At 40.6% G+C, this 24,180-nt stretch overlaps 1 protein-coding gene across 4 annotated transcripts in view; it reads left to right on the top strand.

The window, feature by feature from the left end:
* Positions 1-329: 329 nt before the first annotated feature.
* pias1b (protein inhibitor of activated STAT, 1b) overlaps positions 330-24,180 on the top strand; it is a 146,219-nt gene continuing 122,368 nt past the window's right edge. Inside the window, exon 1 of one of the 4 annotated variants that reach the window (XM_068018138.1) lies at positions 330-390. In XM_068018138.1, coding sequence (XP_067874239.1) covers positions 367-390 — 24 coding nt within the window. In that variant the 5' untranslated portion in view covers positions 330-366. Of the gene's footprint in view, positions 391-441; positions 534-7,560; positions 7,578-24,180 lie in introns of those variants that run through there. The other 3 variants (XM_068018139.1, XM_068018141.1, XM_068018140.1) reach the window with 3 other exon arrangements.

Here is a 24,180-nt window from a genome sequence, read left to right as displayed (position 1 = left end):
CCTGGCCCATATTTATCCCTCAACAAACATCACTGAAACAGATCACCTGGCCATCATCACATTGCTGTTCGTGGAATCTTGCTGTGCACAAGTTGGCTGGCACCTTTCTACAACAGTAACTACATTTCAAAAGTACTTCATTTTCTGTAAAGAGCTTTGGGGCATCCCGAGATGGTGAGAAGTCCAACATAAATGCAACTCTTCCCTCCACGATCAACTTCAGGGGTGCACATGGAGGGGCGGGGCCAAGAGGGAAAGGCGGGAAGATTCAAAGGAGGTGGCGGCTGACGTCAGCGCGGCATCGCCCCGCCCCCCTTGCACCACGTGACCGGCCGCAGCCGCGCTTGCGCGGAGAAGCGCGAGAAGATGGCGGACAGTGCGGAACTGAAGGTAATTTCGCAGACGGATTGCGGCTGGGCTCCGGGCCGCTCGGTGCGTGCTTATTGTGCGAGAGTGTGTGAGGGAGGAGGCGGCCGTGGGGGGGCCGCGCTGTGCAATAACACCGAGAGAGAGTGAGAGAAAAAACAGCTGAGGTACCGGGCCCCCGGACAGAGCGTGGGAAAAAGGCGCGGAACTTTGCTGTTTAATGTAGTGGCTGTTGACAACTTGTAGTTTTCTCTGTGCCTCCCCTTGCCTTCGTGTGTTTGAAGTTAAAATAACAAACAGTGCAAGAGGCTGGGAGACGAATGCTTCATGAATGCGAGAGGGTGATGGTGCTGATAGTGAGGGAGCTTTGCTCTCCCTCCTTTGCAACCTGATTTATTAAATAAAAAAGAGATATTTCTCTCAAAGGATAACCTTCAGGCCCTTTTTTGTTTTATGGAGCGGCGATTTTTCTCTGGCGGTATCCAAAAGGCTTTGACCCTGGCAGCGCCGCCGCTAGTTCAAGACAGGAGGATGATGGCGATCTGTGCGCTTTGCTTTTGTATCCTGCCATTGTTTCTCTTTAACTTGCAATCAGTTTTATTTTATTCTCGCCCCCTCTTTCAAAAATCACATGCCCCTTAAAATTTAGAAAGTACACCGTCCACTTTTATAAATGCAAATTTTCTCATTTTTCTTTTTAAACTTGCAGCCAATTCTCTTCCCCCACCCCCACTTTCTCCTCCCGTTTAGCGACTATCCTGTGTTAACACGTTTTTTAAAAAATGCATTCGTATCGGTGGTAGTCTTGTTTTCTTTGCCAAAAAAAATTGCGGCTCCAGAAACGGCGTGTTGTAGTTTACTCTCCCGATCGCATTTTGTTCGTGCTTCTGTTTCATGGGTTTTGTTCTTGATCAGCCGTTTAAGCCGGAGTGTTTTTAATAATGTTGCAAGCTGTTTAATGCTGAGCAGAGTCAACATTTCAAATAGGATGTTATGTATTGAGTAAAACTGAACGGTGCATTTGTGTGTTTTATAAATAGTGTTGGAAGCGTTACTATAATCTACCAAGTTGTACTCGTGAGACTCTGATTCTTCGGTGCCCTGTACGGTCTTGAACAGTGAATTTGAGAACCAGACGAAATATTACTACTGTTATATATGACACTGCTATTTATATCGCTGGTACTTAGGAAAAAATGCGGCTTGGCGTTAGATACACACCAGAATCGATGCAATCCATAAAATAACCATTTTAGTGACTTAAATGGAATATGTGTATATCAAAGTGATTCCATTAGTTAACATCTGTAGCGAGTGAACATTGTAATGCTTTGGGGGCTTTTTTTTTGGTATATGTACAAGTAAATGGGTCATATACTATTTTGGGCTATCTGTCTAGATTTTCAGTGAGGATGATGGAAGGTGAGCAAAGATTGGGGTCAAGAATCTCATTTAAGAGATTCTGATGTGTATCTGCAGGGACAGGAGGTAAAAAGAGAATCAGTGGCTTTTATTGGGTTTTGTCAGGCAGTGGATTAGCATGTTATCCATCTCTGGTGCCAGGTTGTGAATTCACAGTGAAGCAATAGTTGAGACTCCCAGTTGTAAGCATCATGTACAAAGGGAGTTTGGGCAGCTTCATAAGATATTACTGAACAGAAAATTAATTTTGTAAACACAAACATAACTTTGTACCGAAGTTAGTGTTTTTGTTGAAACTGGGCTTGTTGAGATAAAGGTTGTCGTTAGAGTAGGACCTTTACTCTGCATCTGGTCCTTGCACATAACCTGGGACTATTTGATTCAGGTTGCCAGAAATAGGAAAACAAATTATTTTTTTCAATTCTGACACCTCCATTTGCTTGTCGAATATTGTAAAAAGTATTGAGTAATTTCTATTCCTAGTTTTATGCCTGCACACACACACTACTGCTTTTAAAGTTATGTTCATTGTTGTAAGCATGAGACATGTCATTTAATTCTTTGTAAATGCATTTTGTGATTTATAGCATCTTATTTCTTCAGTAACAAAAAAGAAAATACAGGTGGAGAAAGAAAGATTTTTGTGTAAATCTTTAACCATACTTTCCATAGCAGTGGACACTGATTGAACGTCGTCATACTTCAAAAGGAAATGTCTGCTGATCAGATATAAACGCGTCATGAAATGTTTTTTCTAGTTTAGTTCCTGAAGAAACTTGAGTTTTTGCAATCAACCTAAGTTCCATGGATGCCCACTTTGTGTTTCTGTACAGCTGAATTTGTAGGAACTGCAAATTTGGCTGCACAAATACGCACTGCATAACCTGCATTGCCCTGATGTTAGCTTCAATGTTGAAAAATGGTTTCTTGGATACTTCCCACTTGTATCTGCAAAAAAAACCTCTTGTAATTATAATTATTGGATATTTATTTAATGCTGATGTTTTTGTTTGACAGAATAATGTAGTAAGTGCAAATTCATCTCAGTAGGTCTGTGTTTGTTCTGAAGCGGGCAGTAGAGGCAGTGCAGAACTTACCTGTAGTACAGTGAATCTTCCTGAGAGAATACCCTGCTGTAACCAAGCAGATTGCTTGTTTCCACAATATATGTGCCCAGTTATATAGCATAGAATGTAACCTGTCAGTCAGTTGGCTGGATCAATGGCTAATCTCGTTTGGTGGTGAATGGGTGCCAAATTTTCCGTCAAAAATGACCTTTTGCCTCCCATTTACCACAATTAGTGATGCTTGACTACACAAATCATTCCCAACTCTGAATAGAGTTCCTGGCGGCTTTTCAAGTGTTTTAAATGGGGCATATGTAGTTCTACTTTACGTGATTTTGATAGCTGAAAAAAGCAGGGAGCAAAAATTAAAAATACTGTGCATGTGCAGTTTGCTTTTTTTTCTGCCACGTTTACTCAATTTCATTTCTTTTGTTGGGGCTGATTTGAAGGGTTGCAAATGGCAGCGGTAATGTTCATTTTCCGGTCCCTCTTTTGCACTATTGGAATTAGTTCCATCTAAATAATGTGATTGATTCACAGAAATTGGTGGCTAAAAATACTTCGAGCTGCACTCTGAAAATAGTGTTAAGAATAAAGTTGAAATGACAAATAGAATTGTTAGTCTTTATAGTGAGGTTTGAAGTACGCTACTGGTCATATAGTCATGCTGACAGCTAAAGATGTTGAAACAAAACACACAGAGCTGGCAACACACAGGTCAGTCAGCATCTGTGGAGAGAGAGCCGACAGTTGATAATGTGGTCTTTGCTGTTCAGAATTGAAAATTAAGAGCACAAGTATTAATAGTCAGAAAGTGGAGGCGGGGATGGGAAAGTGCAAACACGGAGGAAGTATCACAGAATTTACAGTACAGAAGCAGGCTATTCAGCCCAGCTGGTCCATGCCAGCGTTTACCCTCCACATGAACCTCCTCCCACCTTTCTTCGTCTCTGCTGTCAGCATATCCTGCTATTCCATTTTCACTTGTGTTTATCTTGCTTCCCTTAAATGCTTCTGTGCTATCCACCTCAACTGCTTTGTTCTAGCAAGTTCCACATTTTCTTCATTTTGGGTGAAGACGTTACTCCTGAATTCCTTATTGGGTTTATTGCATTTGTAATTCTTAGTTTTGGTCTTCACAAGTCTATATCTACCCTATCAAACCTCCTTTTAAAGGCTCCATTTGGTCATCCCTCAGTCTTTTTATAGAGAAAAGAGCCTCAAAAAATGTCTTGTGTTTGTAGGGGAAGAATGGCCAAAGAATATCATTCCACTGATTGTTGGATGACTAAAAGGATCATCACAGTCAAGTAGTGGAAGGCAGTGTTAAAGACATCGAAAAGAAACCCGAATAGCTAAGGGAAAGGCTAACAATTGGAGGAAGTGGATAACTGGGGTTAAAAACAAAGTGGTGGAAATACTTGGGTCTGGCAGCATCTGTGGAGAAAGAGTTAATGTTTCAGGTTGTCACGCTCACGAGAAGTGCAGTGATGGAAATAAAGAACCAAACTGAAGTTATTTTTTAAAGGAACAATTTTAAACAAACTGGTACATGTGCTGTCAACAAAATGGAGGGCAAGACACATTACCCTCAGCATCTCTTGCCCTCAAATCCACATATGTGTCCTGTGTGCCTGGAAATGCGACAGGTAATCACTCCTGGATGTGAGCTATACTCAAACACAAGACAAAATCTTTTGCAGACCTCTTGTCTCCAAATAACCTCCATTACAATGGAGCGTGAACCACCACCCTCCTCTGGGGCTATCATCAAGGCCATCATACAGCCCAGCTAGGACTGAAACCTGAAGTCACATAGGTGAAGCCAACCCTTGTAAAAATAATCACCTGAAAAGGTAATAATTTTGAAGAATAAAAAAAGTGCTGGAAATACTCAGCAGGTCTGGCAGCATCTGTGGAGAAAGAAGCAGAGTTAATGTTTCAGGTCTGTGACCTTTCATCAGAACCCAAAACTGAATCAGAGACCTGAAACGTTAACTCTGCTTCTCTCTCCATAGATACTGCCAGACCTGCTGAGTATTTCCAGCGTTTTGTTTTTATTTCAGATTTCCAGCATCTGCAGTATCTTTCTTTTATTTTAATCGTTTTGAGGAACAAAGTGGGGGTGGGGGTCTTTTTAGGACAGGATTAGAGACATCATCAGTCTGGTCTGTCCTCAGCTTTCAGTACAGTAACACGAAAGCCATTTTGAATTCCAGGAAGGCAGAGAGAGATTGATTCCAGCCAATACAGTTGAACACTGCTGAGACAAGTTGGAAGCTAGCTACAGCAGAGACAAGAGAGTGCCTTTGCAAAAATGACTTTTCTATCGGTGAGAATTGACCTAAGACATCAGCACTGTCTTCAACCCAAAGTGAACCACCCAACGAATACCTTCTGAGGAGGATCCCACGGGTTATTGCTGACACAACAGACTTTTACAACCTGAACTCTGAACTCCTCTTACCCTGTGCATTTCTATTTATCTTCTTGAGAGTGCGTGAAAGAGTGAATGTGTGTGTGAGTGGTGTTGCGATCATTTCGGGATTTGTTTAAAATAAATGGTATTTTTTTAAGCTATGAGAAAATCTGTAATTTATCTGTTTATTACAATGGGAACAAGCCATGCCATCAACCCCCTGGCCATAACAAGGCCAATAACCCTTCGTCAAGTCACTGACTTGAAACATTAAAACTATTTCTCTCTCCACAGATGCTGCCAGGCTTGCTGAATATTTCAAGCATTTTCTGTTTTTATTTCAGATTTCCAGCATCCACAGTTCTTTGCTCTTAACCTGGGGATTAGGTTTGAAATTATAAAATAAAGATGCTGTCATTGAGTTGCTGGATAGGCCATCATATTCCACAGATGTACAATGTCAAAAGTGACAGGATTAGGGCTTGCACTTGTAGTTATAGGAACAGGAGTACGCCATTTAGCCCCCTCAAGTCTGTTCTGCTATTCAGTGAGATTATGGCTGATCTGTAACTCCATATACCCACCTTTGCCCTATATCCCTTCATGTCTTTGGTTAACAAAAATCTATCAATCTTGGATTTAAATTTTACATATACATTGTTCCTAATAGTTTGATTTGGTTGGCAAAGAAGACACATTTATGTATTGGTCTTTTCTGCACATAGTTAAGGATTTATTGGCTTCATCTGCTGAGATGTTCCAGCTTGTGCCAGAGGTATCCCTTCTCAGGAACGCTGTTTATGTGCTCACTGCTGACCTCTGACCCTGTGTCCTACGGTTCAGTGATTGGCAGAAGCTTACAATTGAAAAGTGGAGGCCTGTACTGAGTAAAACAAACATTTGTTGTGGAAACTAATCACTGCTGTAAAAACCCGTTTGATCACTTTAGCTACAAAGATTCAAGAAAGCCTTTTTTAAAAACAACTACTTGAGCTGAACTTTTGTATTTATTCCCTGCGCTCTCAGAAGCAAAGACAAATATTGGGGTTCAATTCCCCAAGTGCCAGTAGCCCTTCATTCTTCACCCCATGGCTGTTCTTCATGGGAGTCTAACCAGTGTGTGCCAGCAAGCTATTTGATTAGTAAGGAGTATCATAGCCAAGTCCGATTGTCCTATCGTACATTTTCCAGCAGGAGTTACCGGGTAGTGATTAGGAAGGGGAGCCCTGCTTGACTATTCTGTATGCTGACACCAGTTGTGCCCACAACTACCTGAGTCAGATCAGCTAATCACACAGACCCAGGACCTTCATGGTCTGTCTGGTCATGTTGGATAAGAACATATCTTTGAAAACTTATGTTAAGTCGGGAAAAAGTAGCTGCTTTGGGGCACAGTAGCTTTATCAGCTGGGTCAGCTTTGTGGTGAATAACATAGTGGTCATGAGGCTCATTAAATATATTGAGCACAACGTGTTATGGTTCACATAGTGCATGGCCTGCTATGCTTTAATATTGGTATATTATGTTAAAACCAGAAGGGGCAAAGGTTATGCTAACAGTAAATATTTTTTTCTCTCACTGGTATTATTCACAACAAATGATTTAAAAAAAAAATGTTTTAGAAAATTATTCAGTTTCCTTAATTTGGCATAGAAATTGTTCTGAAATGCTATCCATCCATAGAACATTTTACTGCAAGACAATGACTGATACAAATGCTGAAACATAGACCCTACACCGGTTCACATCAGTTTTAATGTGTGCAGAATGCTGTATCATTTGTAATACATACTAGCACTATATTTAAAGGTAAGTCAAATTCTGATTTTAAAGAAAAAAATTGGGACGTAAGTGTGCATTGAATGATTATTGAAGTAGTGCAGTGAGACTGAGAGAGAGCTGAGTAATAGATGTCACTTTCAATACCCAGACAATGTGGTGAAGTAATTAAAGTTAATGGAATGCTAGTGCATATGCCCAGAAACATAGAATACAGCCTACAGAAGTTTAGGCTAAGGCTTTGTAATGCACTGATCATACTACACTTAGAATACCATCTTCAATTTAGGTCAGCACACCACAAGCAGAAGATGAAACAATGATACAGGAAATAGCAATAAGACTGATCCCAAGTGTCAAGGAGATGAGCTACGAATAAAGATTAAAGAAGCTTAAGTCTAGAAAGTAGGCCCATGCCTTTATCTCTTCTCGTCTATCATTGCAGGTTGAAAGAATTAGTTTCATGCTAATGAAGGTGGAGTTTACTTGTACTCCTCAGCAGAAGTGAAATTGAGCAATATAGGTAAGCATAGCCTCTATTAAGGCAAGACTGATTATCTGTCAGTCTGTAGAGATAGCAGAAGAGGAATGTATAAGGGAAAATTGGTATTTCACACAATACAAATGAAAAAAGCAGCTACAAAAACTGAAAACCTGAAACAAAAGTGAAAATGCCTGAAGTACACAGCATGTCAGTCAGCATCTGTAAACTGAACTAGTGCTAACATCTGGGTGTAGAATACCTGAAACTGACTTGTGTATTGTGGAGTTCCAGCATTCTGTTTTTCAAGCATTTCACATGTTGGGTGGCAATGCCCACTCATTACACTTTATCAGAATTCAGAGGCCACCTGAAATTGTTTGTCTTTATATCACCTAATCAGTAGCCAAACCTCGAAGTTTTGAAGATTTTTATTTTCAACTGTACAAAAATGAAATAATTGGGGTGGGTGGGTGGTTATGATACTGATCTATCTAATTGAAGTGTGGATGTTGCTAGAAGCCAGAAATATGGTCCTGGTAACGTAATCCCAATCAGTGGAATAAGAAGCTATTTTAGTCTCAAAGCTGTTGGAGTTTTTGAATTTCCCCTTGATCAATTCAGTTTACCTCTCTGTATGATTACTTTTAAGAGTGATGTCCCATTTAAGAATTCAGTATACTGATGAGCCTCATGACCACTATGTTACTCATCACAAATAGAGTTGACCCAGCTGATAAAGCTACTGTGCCCCACAGCAGCTACTTTTCCCCTACTTAACGTAAGTTTGAAAGAAATTTTCTTATCTAGTCATGTGACTAGAAGCCATGGTCACTCTGTACTGAACAACTCTGGACAAAAATTCTGTATATAGTTTGCTCTGTATTGTATATACTAGTTTGGTTGTTCAACCCTCGATCTTCAAGGAACTGGAATCCATGTACCTCATTGTGCTGCTGAAGATAGCACAAAGAATCTTATGGTGACAGCAGTGGTGAAAAGACCAGATATAAGCTTGAAGGCCACAGGTAAACAGCAAACAAGGTTTAAAAATAGTACAGAAAACAAGAGAAAACTTGAAGCAACAGGTGAAGAAACTTTAAAATAAGTACCTGAAAAGAGTTAAAAAAAAGCTACATACCATAGAAGGCTGAGAAATGCTCCATAGATTGGTGAGTCATTGTGCCGATGATCGAGAAATCCTGGTTTAAAAAAAGTCTGAGTTTAAAAAATTCATTTTCTGAAGGCTGTGAGCCAGAGGGGAGAAAAAAGGGGAAAACCCAGAAAAGCGCACAAATTAAGAAAAAAGTCCGATAGTGAAGTGAATAAAAAGCGCGGGAAGCCCCAAACACAGCAGAGTCTCCATTAATGCAGCCACAGCTGAGAAAGAAAAAACAATAAACCAGTCAAACGTGAACAAGGTAAATAAACTCCAGCAAAAAAAACTGGAATTATCAAACAGCTCTGTGAATTCCAATAAGCAGCTGTGTAAGTATTTCAGCAAACTAGTGAAAGGGAAATAAACAGGAAACACTGTCAAGCACCTATTACACTCCATTAAATCAAGTCAGCCTATAAAAAAATAATTTCTTAAAGGAAGAACAGGGCAGAGTTAATAGAACAACTTTTAAAACAAGTTTTAAGCCACAAATAGAAAAGTCATAATAAATACAGTGCTGAAGGCACACACTGAGCTGAACAAAGTTAAACATAGAGCAGAAAGCAAAGAACAGCGGAAGGATGGATGTCAAATTTCCCAGCATGAACATGGGAAGGCCATTGATATCTTATCCGAATTCAAACGTTTTAAACAAAGGATGCAGTTATGCTTCATAGACCAAGCAGTTGCAGAACCAGAGAAACAGCCTATGGAAATACTGATAGTTGGAAATGAGGGGTTATACAGAATCAATACCTCCTGGCTTATCTGAAGAGGATCAGAAAGTGCTAGAAGATCAACTTCGGTTTAGAGTGAATTTTAGAATTCATCGCCTGGAATTGAAGTCTTACAGGCAACAGCCACAGGAATCAATAGATCAATTCGTCAGTAGATGCCGCGGTAAGGGCAACAAATGCGATTTTTCAGTAACTGAGCTGTCGGAGCGAATAAAGGAGTTAGTGATTGTCTCAACACCCATAGAAGTGGTTCAAAAAGACGTCTTACGGGGTGGGGGGGGTGGTGATGGAAAAGAAAGGTCACAGCATTGTTGTGCTGCTAGAAGATGGCAGGAAATATGAAGCCATTGTAGCTGGACAACAGCATCTGCAAGCACTGGGTGCAACTGACAGTACCATCAAGGTAACCAGGTCACAAAAAGCAAGAAAACTGTGATGAGTGTGGTTTGTCCCACTCAACGTGAGGTTATCCTGCATTTCAAGATCTGTGCAAAAGGACACCGAGCCTGCCTGTGAAAGAAATCTCGCTCCAAAGATGCAGCCAGAAGTCTCAATAGGACAGAAATAGAAGACAGGCGCAGCAACTTGGCAACAACAGCAAGGAGACCTGCGAAAACACAAGCTGATGCACAAAGTCCACAGCGAAATAGACCTGAGACAAGACTCAGTCGAGCGATTCTCAGCCAGAAAAAGAGCAGGCGTTTCACATTGTGAACTTGATGCATTGTGTTGATGAAGTCAAACAATTGGAAGCTTTTGCTACTATTAATATCATGTGCCCAAAGAAAGTTGGTAGGCACACACTCAGGACTAAGATTGTCACGGGAGCTATTACAAGTATCCTACCACTCTGAATCCTGAAGGATATGTACCGGGGTTGTTGGAAATCAATGATACAACCGATAACTGCAAAGTTAACTGCCTACGAGTCACCCATCCCTTGCAGTGGCACACTAACTAACTATGCAATGAAGCTATGGCAAGTTGGCATGGAAACCACAAATGTTTTACCTGGTAGACCCGAGCGGACCAGCAGTGGCAGGACTACCAGCGTGTAAGGACCTCAACATCGTGTCTATCCACAAGATTGCCAAGGTGCCCATTACAGCAGAAGAGACCAAGGGTACCTGCATTTTGTCAGTCCAAGACTTGCAACAAATGTACCCGGATAGGTTTGACGGCATAGATTTCAATAGTGATGCAGTTCTGTCAATCAACCCTCCCACAAAGTGCAACATGCGTTTAAGCTTTTCTTGCACGTGCGACTTGGATTACATGGAACGCGATGGCATCATCCTTCACGTGCATCATCATCACAGACTGGTGCAGCTCAAGTACGTGCATCCTAAAGAAGGATGGAGCAATCGGGACGTCGAGATCTGAAGCGTCTAAACCTCTTTCTAAAGAGATGCCCCTGCAAGATTCCGACATTAGAGGAATTGAATCCCAAGTTCACAGGAACCAGATTCTTCTCCAAGTTGGATGCTAAACATGGATATTGGCCGGTACACCTAGCTAAGGAATCTCAGGAAGTCACCGCCTTCAGAACAGCATTTGGAAGATATTTCTTCCAGAGACTACCCTTCGGCTTATCTGTCAGTCAAGATCTGTTTCAGCAGCATATGGACAGAATTACAGAAAACGTGCCTGTATGTATATGCATTGCCGATGATACTGCGGTAATGGGCAGTAAAGCCTGGCTACCCGACATGAACCGAACCAAACCCTACTATATCTGTCGGGTTCGGGTCGGGTCTGTATTCTGCGTCCAGCATTCGGGGTCAGGTCGGGCTGGACTGTACTGTTTCCTATTGTCTTCGTTTTAATCTACGATTTTTATCTGTTTCAGTAATATTTGTTGGGTCGGGCATTTCAAAAAATTGAAGGACTCTGGTTCGGGTTGGCTTTTGTCGGGTTGGGTTTTAATTTTATACCCAAGCTAGGCTTTAATGGACAAAGTCAAAGAAGAGAATGATCAAAATCTTCACTGATGGCAGTAGCTCATTGCAAAGGGTTCGTTTTTAACAGCAAGAAGTGCCAGGTGTATGTAAGTTAGATCAATTTCTTCGGCTGCATCTATTCAGATTGCAGGATCCGTCCTGACCCAGGCAAAGTTGCAGATGTATAACATATCCTTACTCCACAAGACAAAGATGATCTACAGAGATGGCTTGGATTTTTCAACTTCTTGGCACCATACATTCCAAATTTTTCTGACAAAGCATCATCGCTGAGAGAGCTCTTAAGGAAAGACGTACCATATGTATGGCAAGAGGACCATCATGTATTTGAGTCTCTCAAACAAACATTGTCAGCAGAAACCTGTACCCTATAGTACTGCGATCCAAGGAAGAAGACAATCCTGGAAGTCGACACCTCACAGGGCTAGGAGCATACATCCTGCAGGATGGCAAACCAGTTGTATTCAGATCCAAAAGTTTATCTTCACAATCCAATTGCTCAAACATAGAGCGTGAAACACTTGCTCTGGTATTTAGGATCACAAGATTCCACACCTGTCTGTTAGGTAAGCAGTTCACAGTCGTAACTGACCACAGACCACTGGAGATGATGTGGCGCAAGCTATTGACCAGCACTGCACTTCGACTGTAGCGACTTTTAGTCGGAAAGTACAGGGCTACGACTTCTACATCTGCTACAAACAGGTACCAAAATGTCACCTCTGATATGCTGAGCAGATTGCCAAATCCAAACAAGAATGAAGTTCCACTGGATCTGCAAGTAGACAGCATGGACATCGAGGTGGAAGATGTGCTGAAAATCGATTTACTGCATTTTCGTCAGCACAGTTGTGACGAACTGTAATCAGAAACAGCCAATGACCCACAACTGAAGGCACTGTGCAGAGTCATCATAAAAGGATGGCCTGATATGCTGAAAAAGGATCCAGAAACCCTCAGATATTTTTGGCCTTATAGAGATGAACTCTGTATCTGGAGAGGCGTAACCTTCAAGGGAAAACAAGTGATTGTGCCCAATGCTCTCCGACAGGATATCTTGTCACAACTTCAAGGCCATATGGGTACAGAGCGAACGAGATGACTGGCATGAGACACTCTTTATTGGCCAGAGGTCAACGGTGACATCGAAAGGTTAGTGCGGATGTGTGAGGCATGTCAGAGCCACCAGCCACAACGTAAAGAACCTCTACACCCTGACGAGATTCTCAGTCCCTTGATCCAAAATCACCACTGATCTATTTACCGTGAATGGAGATGACTTTATCTTAGTCACCAATTATTTCCCCAAATTTCCAATTGTCAAGACATGTAAAAGACACTTCAAGCGCGGTTGTCACAGACGCATTGAGTGCCATAGTCAGTCTGTTTGGTGTACCTGAAAAAATTATTTCTGACAATGGACCACAGTATTCGGGAAGACCTTTTAGGAATTTGTGTGCTAAATGGGGCGGAAACCATGTGATGTCCTCACCACACTACCTTAGATCTAATGGTCTTGCCGAGCCAATGGTTCGCAGTTAAATCGCCTATCTTGAAGTGTAGGACAATGAAACAAAATTTTCATGTTGCCATGTTACACATCAGAGTTGCACCTATGAATATGGGCTTACCGTCACCAGCAGAGATCATGTTTGGCAGGCAAGTGAGAACAATTCTGCCAAGCCATCATCTGTCTAAATTCTCCGAAGCAGGTGATACTGCTCTAAAAACAAGGGAGAATGAAGATGGTGCATAACTGACATGCTAGGGTGGAACTACCTCAACTACACGTAGGACCAAAGATCAGGGTCATACACCCCACAATGAGAACGTGGTTACCTGCAGAGGTATCCAAAGTATGCAGTGAGCCTGGGTCTTAAGAGATTACAACATTTAATGGAGCAGTGTTGAGGAACCAAAGCCAATTAAGAGAAGTGTGCAATACTCCAATTATGCACAGCGGACTCGAGCACACTCCAACGATGAGGGTTTGACGGAACAGGACAACAACCAACAAAATGATAATATGTATGCAAGCCAAAAACGACCAAGGGTGAAATCCATATCCCCAGAAGGTCATACTACAACAAGATCTAGAAGAGTTGTCAAACCACCAAAATGATGTATGGACTCTTAAGCTTCTGCTCTCGTAAATTTCGCAATTCCTATCTTTATACTTGTAAATTTTAAAGTCTAGCCCTGTATAACTAATTTTGATATCCAATTTTATATGTTTTTACTTGTAGCGTACAAGACTTATCTTTGGAAACAAAGGGGATATTGTATGATTGCTTTAAGAGTGATGCCCCTTTGAGAATTCAGTATGTAAATGAGCTAAGTACCTGGATGTAGTCCTGTGACTAGAAGCCATGTTCACTATGCACTGTAACACTTTGGACAAAGGTTCTCTATATAGTTTGCTCTGTATTGTATATACTAGTTTAGCTGTTAATAAACCCTCAATCTTCAAGGAACTGGAACCCATGTACCCCATTGTGTTCCTTAAGATAACACAGAATCTCATGATGCTCTCGGTGTAAGTTATGGTTTTCTGCAATTGAAATCTATCGAGTTCCTTTTTTCAAGAATCTAAACTCAACATTTGTTTAAAGTTAGAAAAAAATCATACATCAGCTTGCAGCTTTCTAAATTTTGAACACTTTGTTTACTGTAAATTAATTTGAGAATTCAGTATTTTTCCACATTCCCTGCTATACAAATTTATTTGAAAAAGCATTTTTATTTCAAGTTTGTTTATATTTGGGTTTCCTCCTCATTCTTTGTGGAGTTATAGATGCCAGTACTGAGTGTAGTAATTAAATCGCATTCACTAATGCTCTCTTTATATTGTAGAACAGCTCCTACTTGAATTGTTCTGTAGTATACTGGGGACATCAGGAGTGTGCAATCAACCTGGTACATTGGATATGCAGAGTTACAATTTCAATTTTAATTTCTTGGCTGTGAATCTTCCTTCATGTCTGAATTAGGCCTGTATGGGCAGATTGCCTGCCTGTAGCTAGAAAATATGCTGGCCAAACAGACTATTTATTTTTATCAGTTCTGTATCTTGGAGTCTGGGAAAATCACCTACTGAGGTCGTTGATTCTCTAGGTGCATTTCTTAATTTATATTCCATTTCTACTGGAGATGTTGGGGTTGCTATTGGTGACAGCACTGTAATATAAAGGGGCCACAAGTAAGTCTATTCTTATAGGCAGAGTAAACATCACATGCAATGGAGTGCTTTAATTTTGTCAGACTCCTGAATGTGGAACATTCACTCTTCATTATATTAAGTAAACTGTACATGAAGCATTAACTTTCAATGGCTGTGGTCAATGATTTGAAAATATCAATTTTAATCCCTTTACAGGTGTATATGGGCTCTGTAAATGGTACTTTCAGGTTCCAAAAATAATATTCCATTGAACTAAATTTTATCTTGCAACTCTTTCTAAAGTTAATATAGCTAACAATGTACAGCGAGTTGCATTTGCATCTGGTAATGCATCCTGCTTTTCTGTTTCTTGGTAACTGGTATGTTAAACTATTGGGTCTGTTCTTGGTGGTGATCTTCCTATTCAGTTTCTCTCACTGTGGTTTTCCACACTCAATGCTTTAAATGCCATTTCTACTCTCAATTCCAAGAGCTGAACTTCTCTATATTCCTTTTTGAATAATTATGTTCCTTTTTCTTTCCACAAAACTCTGGTGTCAGGCAAACTTACAAACTCTGTTTAATCGTCTTGTATAGTCTAGTTTTATTAAACTGTTACCTGTGGAGGTCCAGAGACCAATCCTATGGGAACTCCCAGTAGTTGCCGTTGCTACTTTGCTATAATACTGTCTATTTATAATTGCATTCCTATTATAACACATTTACTACCATTTTTCAGTTTCACAAAGCTTTTGTTGCTAGTCATGCAAGTGACATTTGATCATGTGCCTTTTAAAATGTGGAACTATCTGTTCGATCCATTAGCTTCCATCACCATGTTTAAGTATACTGACCTTTCATTAAAAGTAGTTAGACACACTTTAATTTTGTTCTTCCTCCCTTCTTTTGGAGGTGCCTTTTCTTCCGATTCTTTGATTCCTTGCCATTCTTGATGTGACTCAGTCAATGTAGCCAGTTCTTTCACCATTGGACTCATTCTGCTGAGCCCAATCCTGTCACTTTGCCCTTGCACATGCACTTTCTGTCATGTGTGACTGGGCAGCAATCCAGCTGACTTTACCTACCCCAGCTAGAGGAGCCCAGGCCATTTGTAGTATGTCAGTTGCTTCTGTAGTTGATATCAAACAGCTCAGCACAGATTGGGTATTGGATCAAGGAATGTCTGGTCTGTTAGTGATTTTACATTGCCATTTTTTAGTTAAGATTGCCAAGTCAGTATCTATGCCCCAGCCCATCATGTTTACACTGCTAAAAGCAACTTCCCTTACTTTGTTAGAAGCTTTATGGAAAAGTTTGCTGCTTATTCACAGATCAGTGACTGGCATAATTAGGAAACAATTAATTTTTTGACTATCTTCATGTGCAGCATTTTAATTAACATTGGGGATGCAACTTAAACTGAATGAAGAGCTCTGACATGACCTTAGGTGATAGAAAAAGCTAAAAATGAATCAACCCAAATATTGCTTATATGCCATAGTTAGTGATTTATGAACATAAATGCTTAATTTTTCTATTTTCAGTTTCTCGTTTGGATCAAAACCTGGTCCCATTCATCTGTGATCTGTATAAATAACATGTACTCAGTTAATCTTTACTTCAAACCAGAGTAGAGGTTTGTCAGATGTGTGTTTGTGTCTCTCCCCTCTCCGTTCCCCTATGTAGCATCTCTAACTTATGTTAATGGCAGCAGCTTGTAACATTCATTCAAACCACAGCTATTGCAGTGGAACAATGGAGTACTTGGAGTGCACTAGAGAGGGTAAAGCAAAGTCTTTGCTTGAGCAGCAGACAAAACCAGTCACTACTGCGTTGATTGTTTTCAATCTTTTGAGGGTGAGGAGGAAGTGAGCTGTATTATAACTAAAATGGAGTATGATATTGGATTGACATTTGTATTTATTATTATGCCAGAGTTGTGTTTCTTTTTTAAATAGAGATAACTGGGCATCAGTCACCATTTAGTGAAAGCAAAATGGAAGATGACTGACTAATTTAAATCCCTAGGTGCTTGAAATTGCTTTGAAGGGCCGTAACGTTTCATACTTGCATCTGTTAGTCTAGTGCCAATGAATAGTGTGATTTGAATGCTTGCTAAGCCAGTGATACTGTAAAAGTGTGTGTTTGTGGGTGTCCAGGAAACAATTATGAATGCTTGAGCATACCTTTAGGAAAAATGCAAGTTTGAGCCCAAGGCAGGGTGATCATCAAAGTATCTTCAATTCCATTCTTTCTGTCCCCCATTCCACCCATTGACTTGAATAATGGGTATCGTGTCTACTCTTCAGTTTGTTAATGTTGTAATAGCACCTATGACATTGGTAGGTTGACTTTAATGCAGCTACTGGTGAGTTTTTAAGAATATAGACTGAAATGTTATAGTTTGTGGTCTTGCTAGATTGCTTTGGGTGTCAGTTTACGATTTCATAGAATTATTTTGGAAGTTTTGCTAGGTTAGTTACTTTCCACATTTTATGGGGTTTGATAATGGGGCTAATTCTAGGAAATCAGTAATTGGAAAGAACTTGGGTCAAATTGTCTTTTTCTTGTTCCGTGTCTATATGGAGTCACAAAATATTGCCACACAAAGATGCTATTTAGTCCATCGAGCCTGCACTAGATTTCAACCATTTGTCTAGTTAGCCTAATGTCTCTTGTCTTTTTCTTGTTTCCTTTTAAAACGTTTCTTTGAAAATTTATTTCTTTGTTACAAATTGTGATGAATTCTGCTTCCACTGCTGTTTACGGTAGGGCATTTTCATGATCTTGTAATCTCTTTTTTTTTTATAAAAACAAGTTCTCCTAACCTGAGCTCGTTGTTCTGTACTGAGTTAATATTTTTCCTAAAGCTATCATTGTCAACTGAAGTAAATTACCTGCTGTACCCATACCAGCATTCCCAGGATACAGCAGTCTGAACAGTGTGGAGAATTACCAGCGTGCATCAGCTTGCTGTGCAACAACTGGAAGCCTCTCAACAGTATTTGTTTATCCAAATGATTTTAAAATCAACTAGAGTATGAATTTTTGTACCTTTTTTGTAGTAAAATGTCAGCAGAAAACTATTTTCGACTATTTATTCTTTGCTTCAGAGAAATGGTTAACCAATAATGAGAGGACAGTTTAGAGACAACCATGTCAGCTGTGGCTCAGTTGGTCGTACTCTTTTCTCTGAGTTGCCAGTTGTGGGTTCAAGACCCACTGTAGGTCTTGGCCACAAAAGTCGAGACTGACACTCCCAATGCAGAAATGAGGATGAGAAGTTAAACCAAGGCCCTGTCTGCCCCTCAAATGGACGTAAAAGATCCCAGGACAGTGTTTTGAAAAAGAGCAAGAGAGTTATCCCTGGTGACATTGCCAATATTTATTCTTCAATCAACATCTCAAGCACAGATGATCTGGTCTTTATCACATTGCTGTTTGTGGGAGCTTGTTTACAAATTGGCTGCCACGTTTCCCACATTGCAACATTGACTACACTTCAAAAGTGTTTCATTGGCTATAAAGCAGTTAGGGATGTCTGGTGGTCGTGAAGGGCGCTGTGTAAATGCAGGTGCTCAATAAAACATTTACATAAAAATCTACTTTTCTGAGGCTATAACCTGTATTTTGTTAGTTTCATTCCATAATTTGAAAACTGGAGAAAATTTTTTGGAAACTTTGAGCCTCAAGAGCTTTTCGCTACTTTGTGGGGGGGGGGGGGGTGGGGTGGGGAAACTACAGAACCTGTGCTTTATTTTGTTCATACTGAGACTTCAAGAATATTGTTTACATTTATGCAGATGCTGTGATTAAGGAAAACCATTTTCAGGAACTAAATAACAAAAATTTGAATTCAGTGTTCCAAAGAGGAGGTGGCTGCATATCTCTTGCAGACTTCTTTGCAAATACTTTCACTTGAGGTTTGCAGCCCCCCTTTTATTGATGCAGTGAAATTCACGCTATCTTCCACTGAGTTCTGGTTTTCACTCACTTCAGTGTCTTCCATCACCCCTTGGACATCCTGAACTTAGCACCAACCTCCAATCTGATGCATCTAGTCTTCCTGTGTATCCCAGAAATCAAAAAAGATGAGAACAATTTAATATATTGGTAAAGAAGTGTAACCAATCCTGCTAATTTAGTTTTCATAGAAAAATGGGCAAAATTGGGAAAATCTCAGTACTATATCATAATGCAATTTGATTTATTCAGTTGCCCTGTGACCTTACTGTTAAATTGTTTTGTGGCGTAACACTTTTGTTATAAAAGACCATATATTTGGCTCCGAGAGATCTGGTGCTGTATAGTCATTGGCTAGTTGGGCCGAGTTCCTAGGAACATAGGAATTGGAGTAGGCCATTCAGCCCATCGAGCCTGCTCTGCCATTCAGTACGATCATGGCTGATCATCTACTTCAATGCCTTTTTCCCACACTATCCCCATATCCCTTTGCCATTGTCAATCTCTACTTTAAACATACTCTGAGCTTCCACAGCCCTCTGGGGTAGAGAATTCGAAAGATTCACAACCCTCCGATTAAGAAATTTCTCCTCATCTCTGTCCTAAGTGGCTTCCCCCTTATTTTTAAATTGTGACCCCTGGTTCTGGACTCGCCAACCAGGGGAAACATCTTAGCTGCATCTACCCTGTCTATCCCTTTAAGTATTTTGTAGGTTTCAATGAGATCATCTCTCATTCTTCAAAACGTTAGAGAATACAGGCCCAGTTTCCCTAATCTCTCTTCATAGGACAGTCCTGCCATCCCGGGAACAAGTCTGGCGAACGTTTGTTGCGGTCCCTCTGTGGCAATAATATCCTTCCTAAGGTAAGGGGACCAAAACTGCAGACAGTACTCCAGGTGCAGTCTAACCAAGGTTCAGTGACAAATTGATGAGGACACTCGGGTCCCCTTGTACATCTACATTTTCTAATCTCTTGGCATTTAAGCAATACTCTGCATATCCTTCCTACCAAATTGGATAACCTCACATTTTTCCATATTATATTCCACCTGCCACGTTCTTGCCCACTCACTAAGTCTGTCCAAATCCCCTTGAAGCTGCTTTACATCTTCCTCACAACACACCTTCCCACCTAGTTTTGTGTCATCCGTGAACGTGGTCCCCACATCCAAATCATTGATATATATTGTGAACAGCTGGGACCCAAGTACTGATCCTTGCGATACCCTACTAGTCACAGCCTGCCGACGTGAAAATGACCTGTTTATTTCTACTCTCGGTTAACAGGCAGAAAACAAATCCTTAATCCATGCCAATATATTACCTCGTGCGTTAATTTTGCTAATCAACCTCCTGTAGGGGACTTAATCAAAATCCTTCTGAAAATCCAAGTATACTACATTCACCAACTCCACATTTATCAATTCTGTTAGTAACATCCTCAAAAACTCCAACAGGTTTGTCAAACATGATTTCCCATTCATAAGTCCATGTTGACTGTGCCCAATCAGATCATTATTGTCGAAGTGTCCATTTATCACATCCTTTAGAATAGATACGAACATTTTCCCTACTACTGATGTCAGGCTAACAGGTCTATAGTTCCCTGTTTTCTCTCTCCCTCCCTTCTTAAATAGTGGGGTGACATTTGCTATCTTCCAATCTGCAGGACCATTCCAGAATCTATAGAATTTTGGAAGATGATCTCCAATGCATCCACTATTTCCATAGCTACCTCTGTCAACATTCTGGGATGTAGAATATCAGGTCCTGGGGACTTAATCACCTTCAGCCCCATTAATTTCTCCAATACAATCTTCTTACTAATACTAATTTCTGTTAGTTCCTCATTCTCCCTTGTCCTTTGGATCTCTAATTCTGGGAGATTTCTTCTATCTTCCTCAGTGAAGACAGACACAAAGTAATCGTTTAGCTTCTCTGCCATTTCTCTCTTCCCCGTTATAAATTCTCCTGACTCTGTAATGAATCCACATTTATCTAAGCCAAACGTTTCCTCTTTATGTACCTATAGGAGCTTTTACAGTCCGTCTTTGTTTTTTGCTAGTTTGCATTCATATTCTATTCTCCCTTTCTTTATTAGTTTCTTGGTCTGCCTTTGCTGTCTTCTACAATCCTGCCAATCCTCAGGTTTACTACTATTTTTGGCAACTTTCTAGGCCTTTTAATCTTATATAATATATAACTTCCTTTGTTAGCCATGGTTGACTGCCTTTACTTTTGGGGTTTTTGTGCCTTGAAGAAATGTATATTTGCTGTAAACTATGTAATAATTCTTTGAAGATTATCCATTGTCTATGCACTGTCATACCTTTTAATGTATTTCCCAATCCACCTCAGCCAATTTGCCCCTCGGACCTTTTATAATTTCCTTTGTTCAAATTTAACACCCTGGCTTCAGATTTTTTTTTTTTTGTTAAGAGATACAGCACTGAAACAGGCCCTTCGGCCCACCGAGTCTGTGCCGACCATCAACCACCCATTTATACTAATGCTACACTAATCCCATATTCCTACCACATCCCCACCTGTCCCTATATTTCCCTACCACCTACATACACTAGGGGCAATTGCTAATGGCCAATTTACCTATCAACCTGCAAGTCTTTGGCATGTGGGAGGAAACCGGAGCACCTGGAGGAAACCCACGCAGACACAGGGAGAACTTGCAAACTCCACACAGGCAGTACCCAGAATTGAACCCGGGTCACTGGAGCTGTGAGGCTGCGGTGCTAACCACTGCGCCACTGTGCATTGAACTACCTCACTTTCAAACTTAATGTAAAATTCTATCATACAATGGCCACTCACCCCTAAAGGTTCTTTTACAACTAGATTATTAATTAGCCCTTTCTCGTTACATAATACTAAATCTAAAATAGCCTGTTCTCTAGTTGGTTCCTCAACAGACTGCTCTAGAAAACCATCCCTAACACACTCCAGAAAGTCGTCCTCCACAGCATTAGTACTCACTAGGTTTACCCAGTCCATGTGCAGATATAACTCACCCATGATTACTGTATTATCCATGCTACATGCTTCTGTAATCTCCTGATACCATGCCCCACATTACCACTACTGTTTGGCCTATAAACAACCCCTGCCAATGTTTGCTGTCCCTTGCTGTTTGAGCTCCACCCAAACAGATTCCACGTTTTGTTCTTCCGATCGGAAATCCTCCCATACTAATGTACTGATCCCATTCCTTGTTATCAGCGCAACACCACCTCCTTTTCCTTTTTGCCTGTCCTTCCTAAATGTTGAATATCCTTGAATATTCAGTTCTCAGTCTTGGTCACCCTCTAGCCATGTTTCCGTAATGGCAGTTGGATCATACCCATTTATCTCTATATTAAAAGCAAAATACTGCAGATGCTGGAAATCTGAAATAAAAACAAAAAGTGCTGGAAATACTCAGGTCTGGCAGCATCTGTGGTGAGAGAAGCAAAGTTTAACCTTTCAGGTCTGTGACCTTTCATCAGAACTGGCAAAGGTTAGAGAAGAATTAGGTTCTTATTCTTTTCTAACCTTTGCCAGTTTTGATTGAAAGGTCACAGACCTGAAGCGTTAACTTTGCTTCTCTCTCCACAGATGCTGCCAGACATGCTGAGTATTTCCAGCACTTTTTACTTCCCATTTATCTCTGTTTGGGCCTTCAAATCATCTACCTTGTTGCAAATGCTGCGGGCATTCAGGTAGAGTACCCAATAATCTTGACATTATTCTGCATTCTAAACCTAGCTGATGCCTTTGTTTTGTCTGCCTTCTAATGTCGCTTGCTGCTTTTCTACCTTCTGTTACCAGCTTTACTTCCTTCCAAGTTGAGCTACCCCTCAGGATCCCAAACACCTGACAAGCTAGTTTAAACCCTCCCCAACAGCACTAGCAAATCTCCCTACGAGGATATTGGTTTCGGTCCTGTTATGGTGTAGTCCATCCATCTTGTACAGGTCCCACCTGCTCTGGAACCAGTCCCAATGCCTCAGAAATCTGATGCCCTCCCTGTTACACCAATTTTCCAGCCACATGTTCAATCAATCAATCCTCCTATTCCTATGCTCACTCGCATGTGGCACTGGGAGTAATCCTGAGATTACTGCTCTTGAGGTCCTGCTTTTTAATTTCCTTCCTAACTCCCTAAATTCTGCTTTCAGGACCTAATCCCTCTTCCTACCTATGTCATCGGTACCAATGTGGACCACGACCTCTGGCTGTTTACCCTCCCCCAGAACATGGCTCCGTGACATCCTTGACTCTGGCATCTGGGAGGTAACACACCATCCTGGAGTCATGTTTGCTGCCACAGAAACGCCTGTCTGATTCCCTGACTATTGAATCCCCGATCACGATTGCTTTTCCTCTCTTCCTGCCTGTTATGTTGCACTTCCTGTGTCATGCTTCTGTCACATTTAATTATTTAAATGTTTCTTACACCTGTTTATCTTGCATGCAAACTCCTTCCAGCTGTTTACCTCCATATGTGAATTTCAATGTTATAATATTGCAATTGGACTGTAGAAAGCAGCAATATAAACCCAGATTTACAGATAAAGTTAACATAAATCACTGAAAAATTATCTCTAACAATTCTTATTACTCAAACTTATTTATACAGTGTTCTAAATCCCTTGAAAAAGTTCTTGGCACCCTGAGCTTTAATTCATGGCTACTTGCCTCCTTTCTCTCTCTGGCTGAGTCTGCTGTTGCATCACTTGACTCCTCACTCCTTTTTGTCCTCTGACCATTTAGGATGTCCATTTGTGCATCTAACCTGCCAAAGCTATATTCCAGAAGTTATTTTACCCTCCCTAACTCTGACTCTTTCCTTTGTCTGATCTTCTCTGTTTATAATTAACTTGCCCAAAATTTCATTATCTTTGTGCTCAGCTGTTGTTGCATGACCATAGTCACAGAAATCAAAATATAGCCAGTGCAGAGGAATGGTAATAAGCAGAAGAGCAAGGGTGGAAGAAATTAGTTCCTTCAGAGTATGTACCCAATTGTAAAATAAGACCGAAAACACCAAGAACCAAACCAGTAAGACAGCAACGTAACTAACTTCCTGACTAAAGAGACATGTCCACTATAGCAGAATAAATCTGTATGAATTACTTATACAGGCACCCCTGTCCTTTGTAATGGTTTAGGAATCATGTCAAGGCATTGGGGAGGGTGCAGAGGAAATTGACTAGAATGCTGCAAGGGACTCCAGTTATGTGGAGAGAAAATGGGACTGTTCTCATTTCAACAGAGATTTAATAGAGGCATTCAAAATGGTGGTGGGTTTTGATAGAATAAATGAGAAATTGTTTCCGCTGGCAATAGGGTTGGAAACCACAGGACACAGTTTAAAGTAATTTGCAAAAAGAGCCCAAGGTATGGTGAGGATTTTTTTATACATTGAGTTTATGATCTGCAATGGACTATGTGACTTTATTTCAAAAGGAAATTGGATATATACTTGAAAGCGAGCTAATTGCAAGGCTGTGGGGAAAGAGCAGAGGATCAGGACTAATTGGATAGCTCTTTCAAAGAGCTGGCACAGGCATGATGGGCCAAATGGCCGCCTCCTATGCTGTAGGATTCTATGACTCCATGATTAGCTAACAATGCTGTAGGAGATCCTGAATGTTTAGTCTGCCATT

Source organism: Heterodontus francisci, chromosome 38 (genome assembly GCF_036365525.1).
Source record: "Heterodontus francisci isolate sHetFra1 chromosome 38, sHetFra1.hap1, whole genome shotgun sequence".
Classification (NCBI taxonomy): domain Eukaryota; kingdom Metazoa; phylum Chordata; class Chondrichthyes; order Heterodontiformes; family Heterodontidae; genus Heterodontus; species Heterodontus francisci.
Note: the sequence above shows the minus strand (reverse complement) of the source record. Positions and strands in the feature narration are given on the sequence as shown.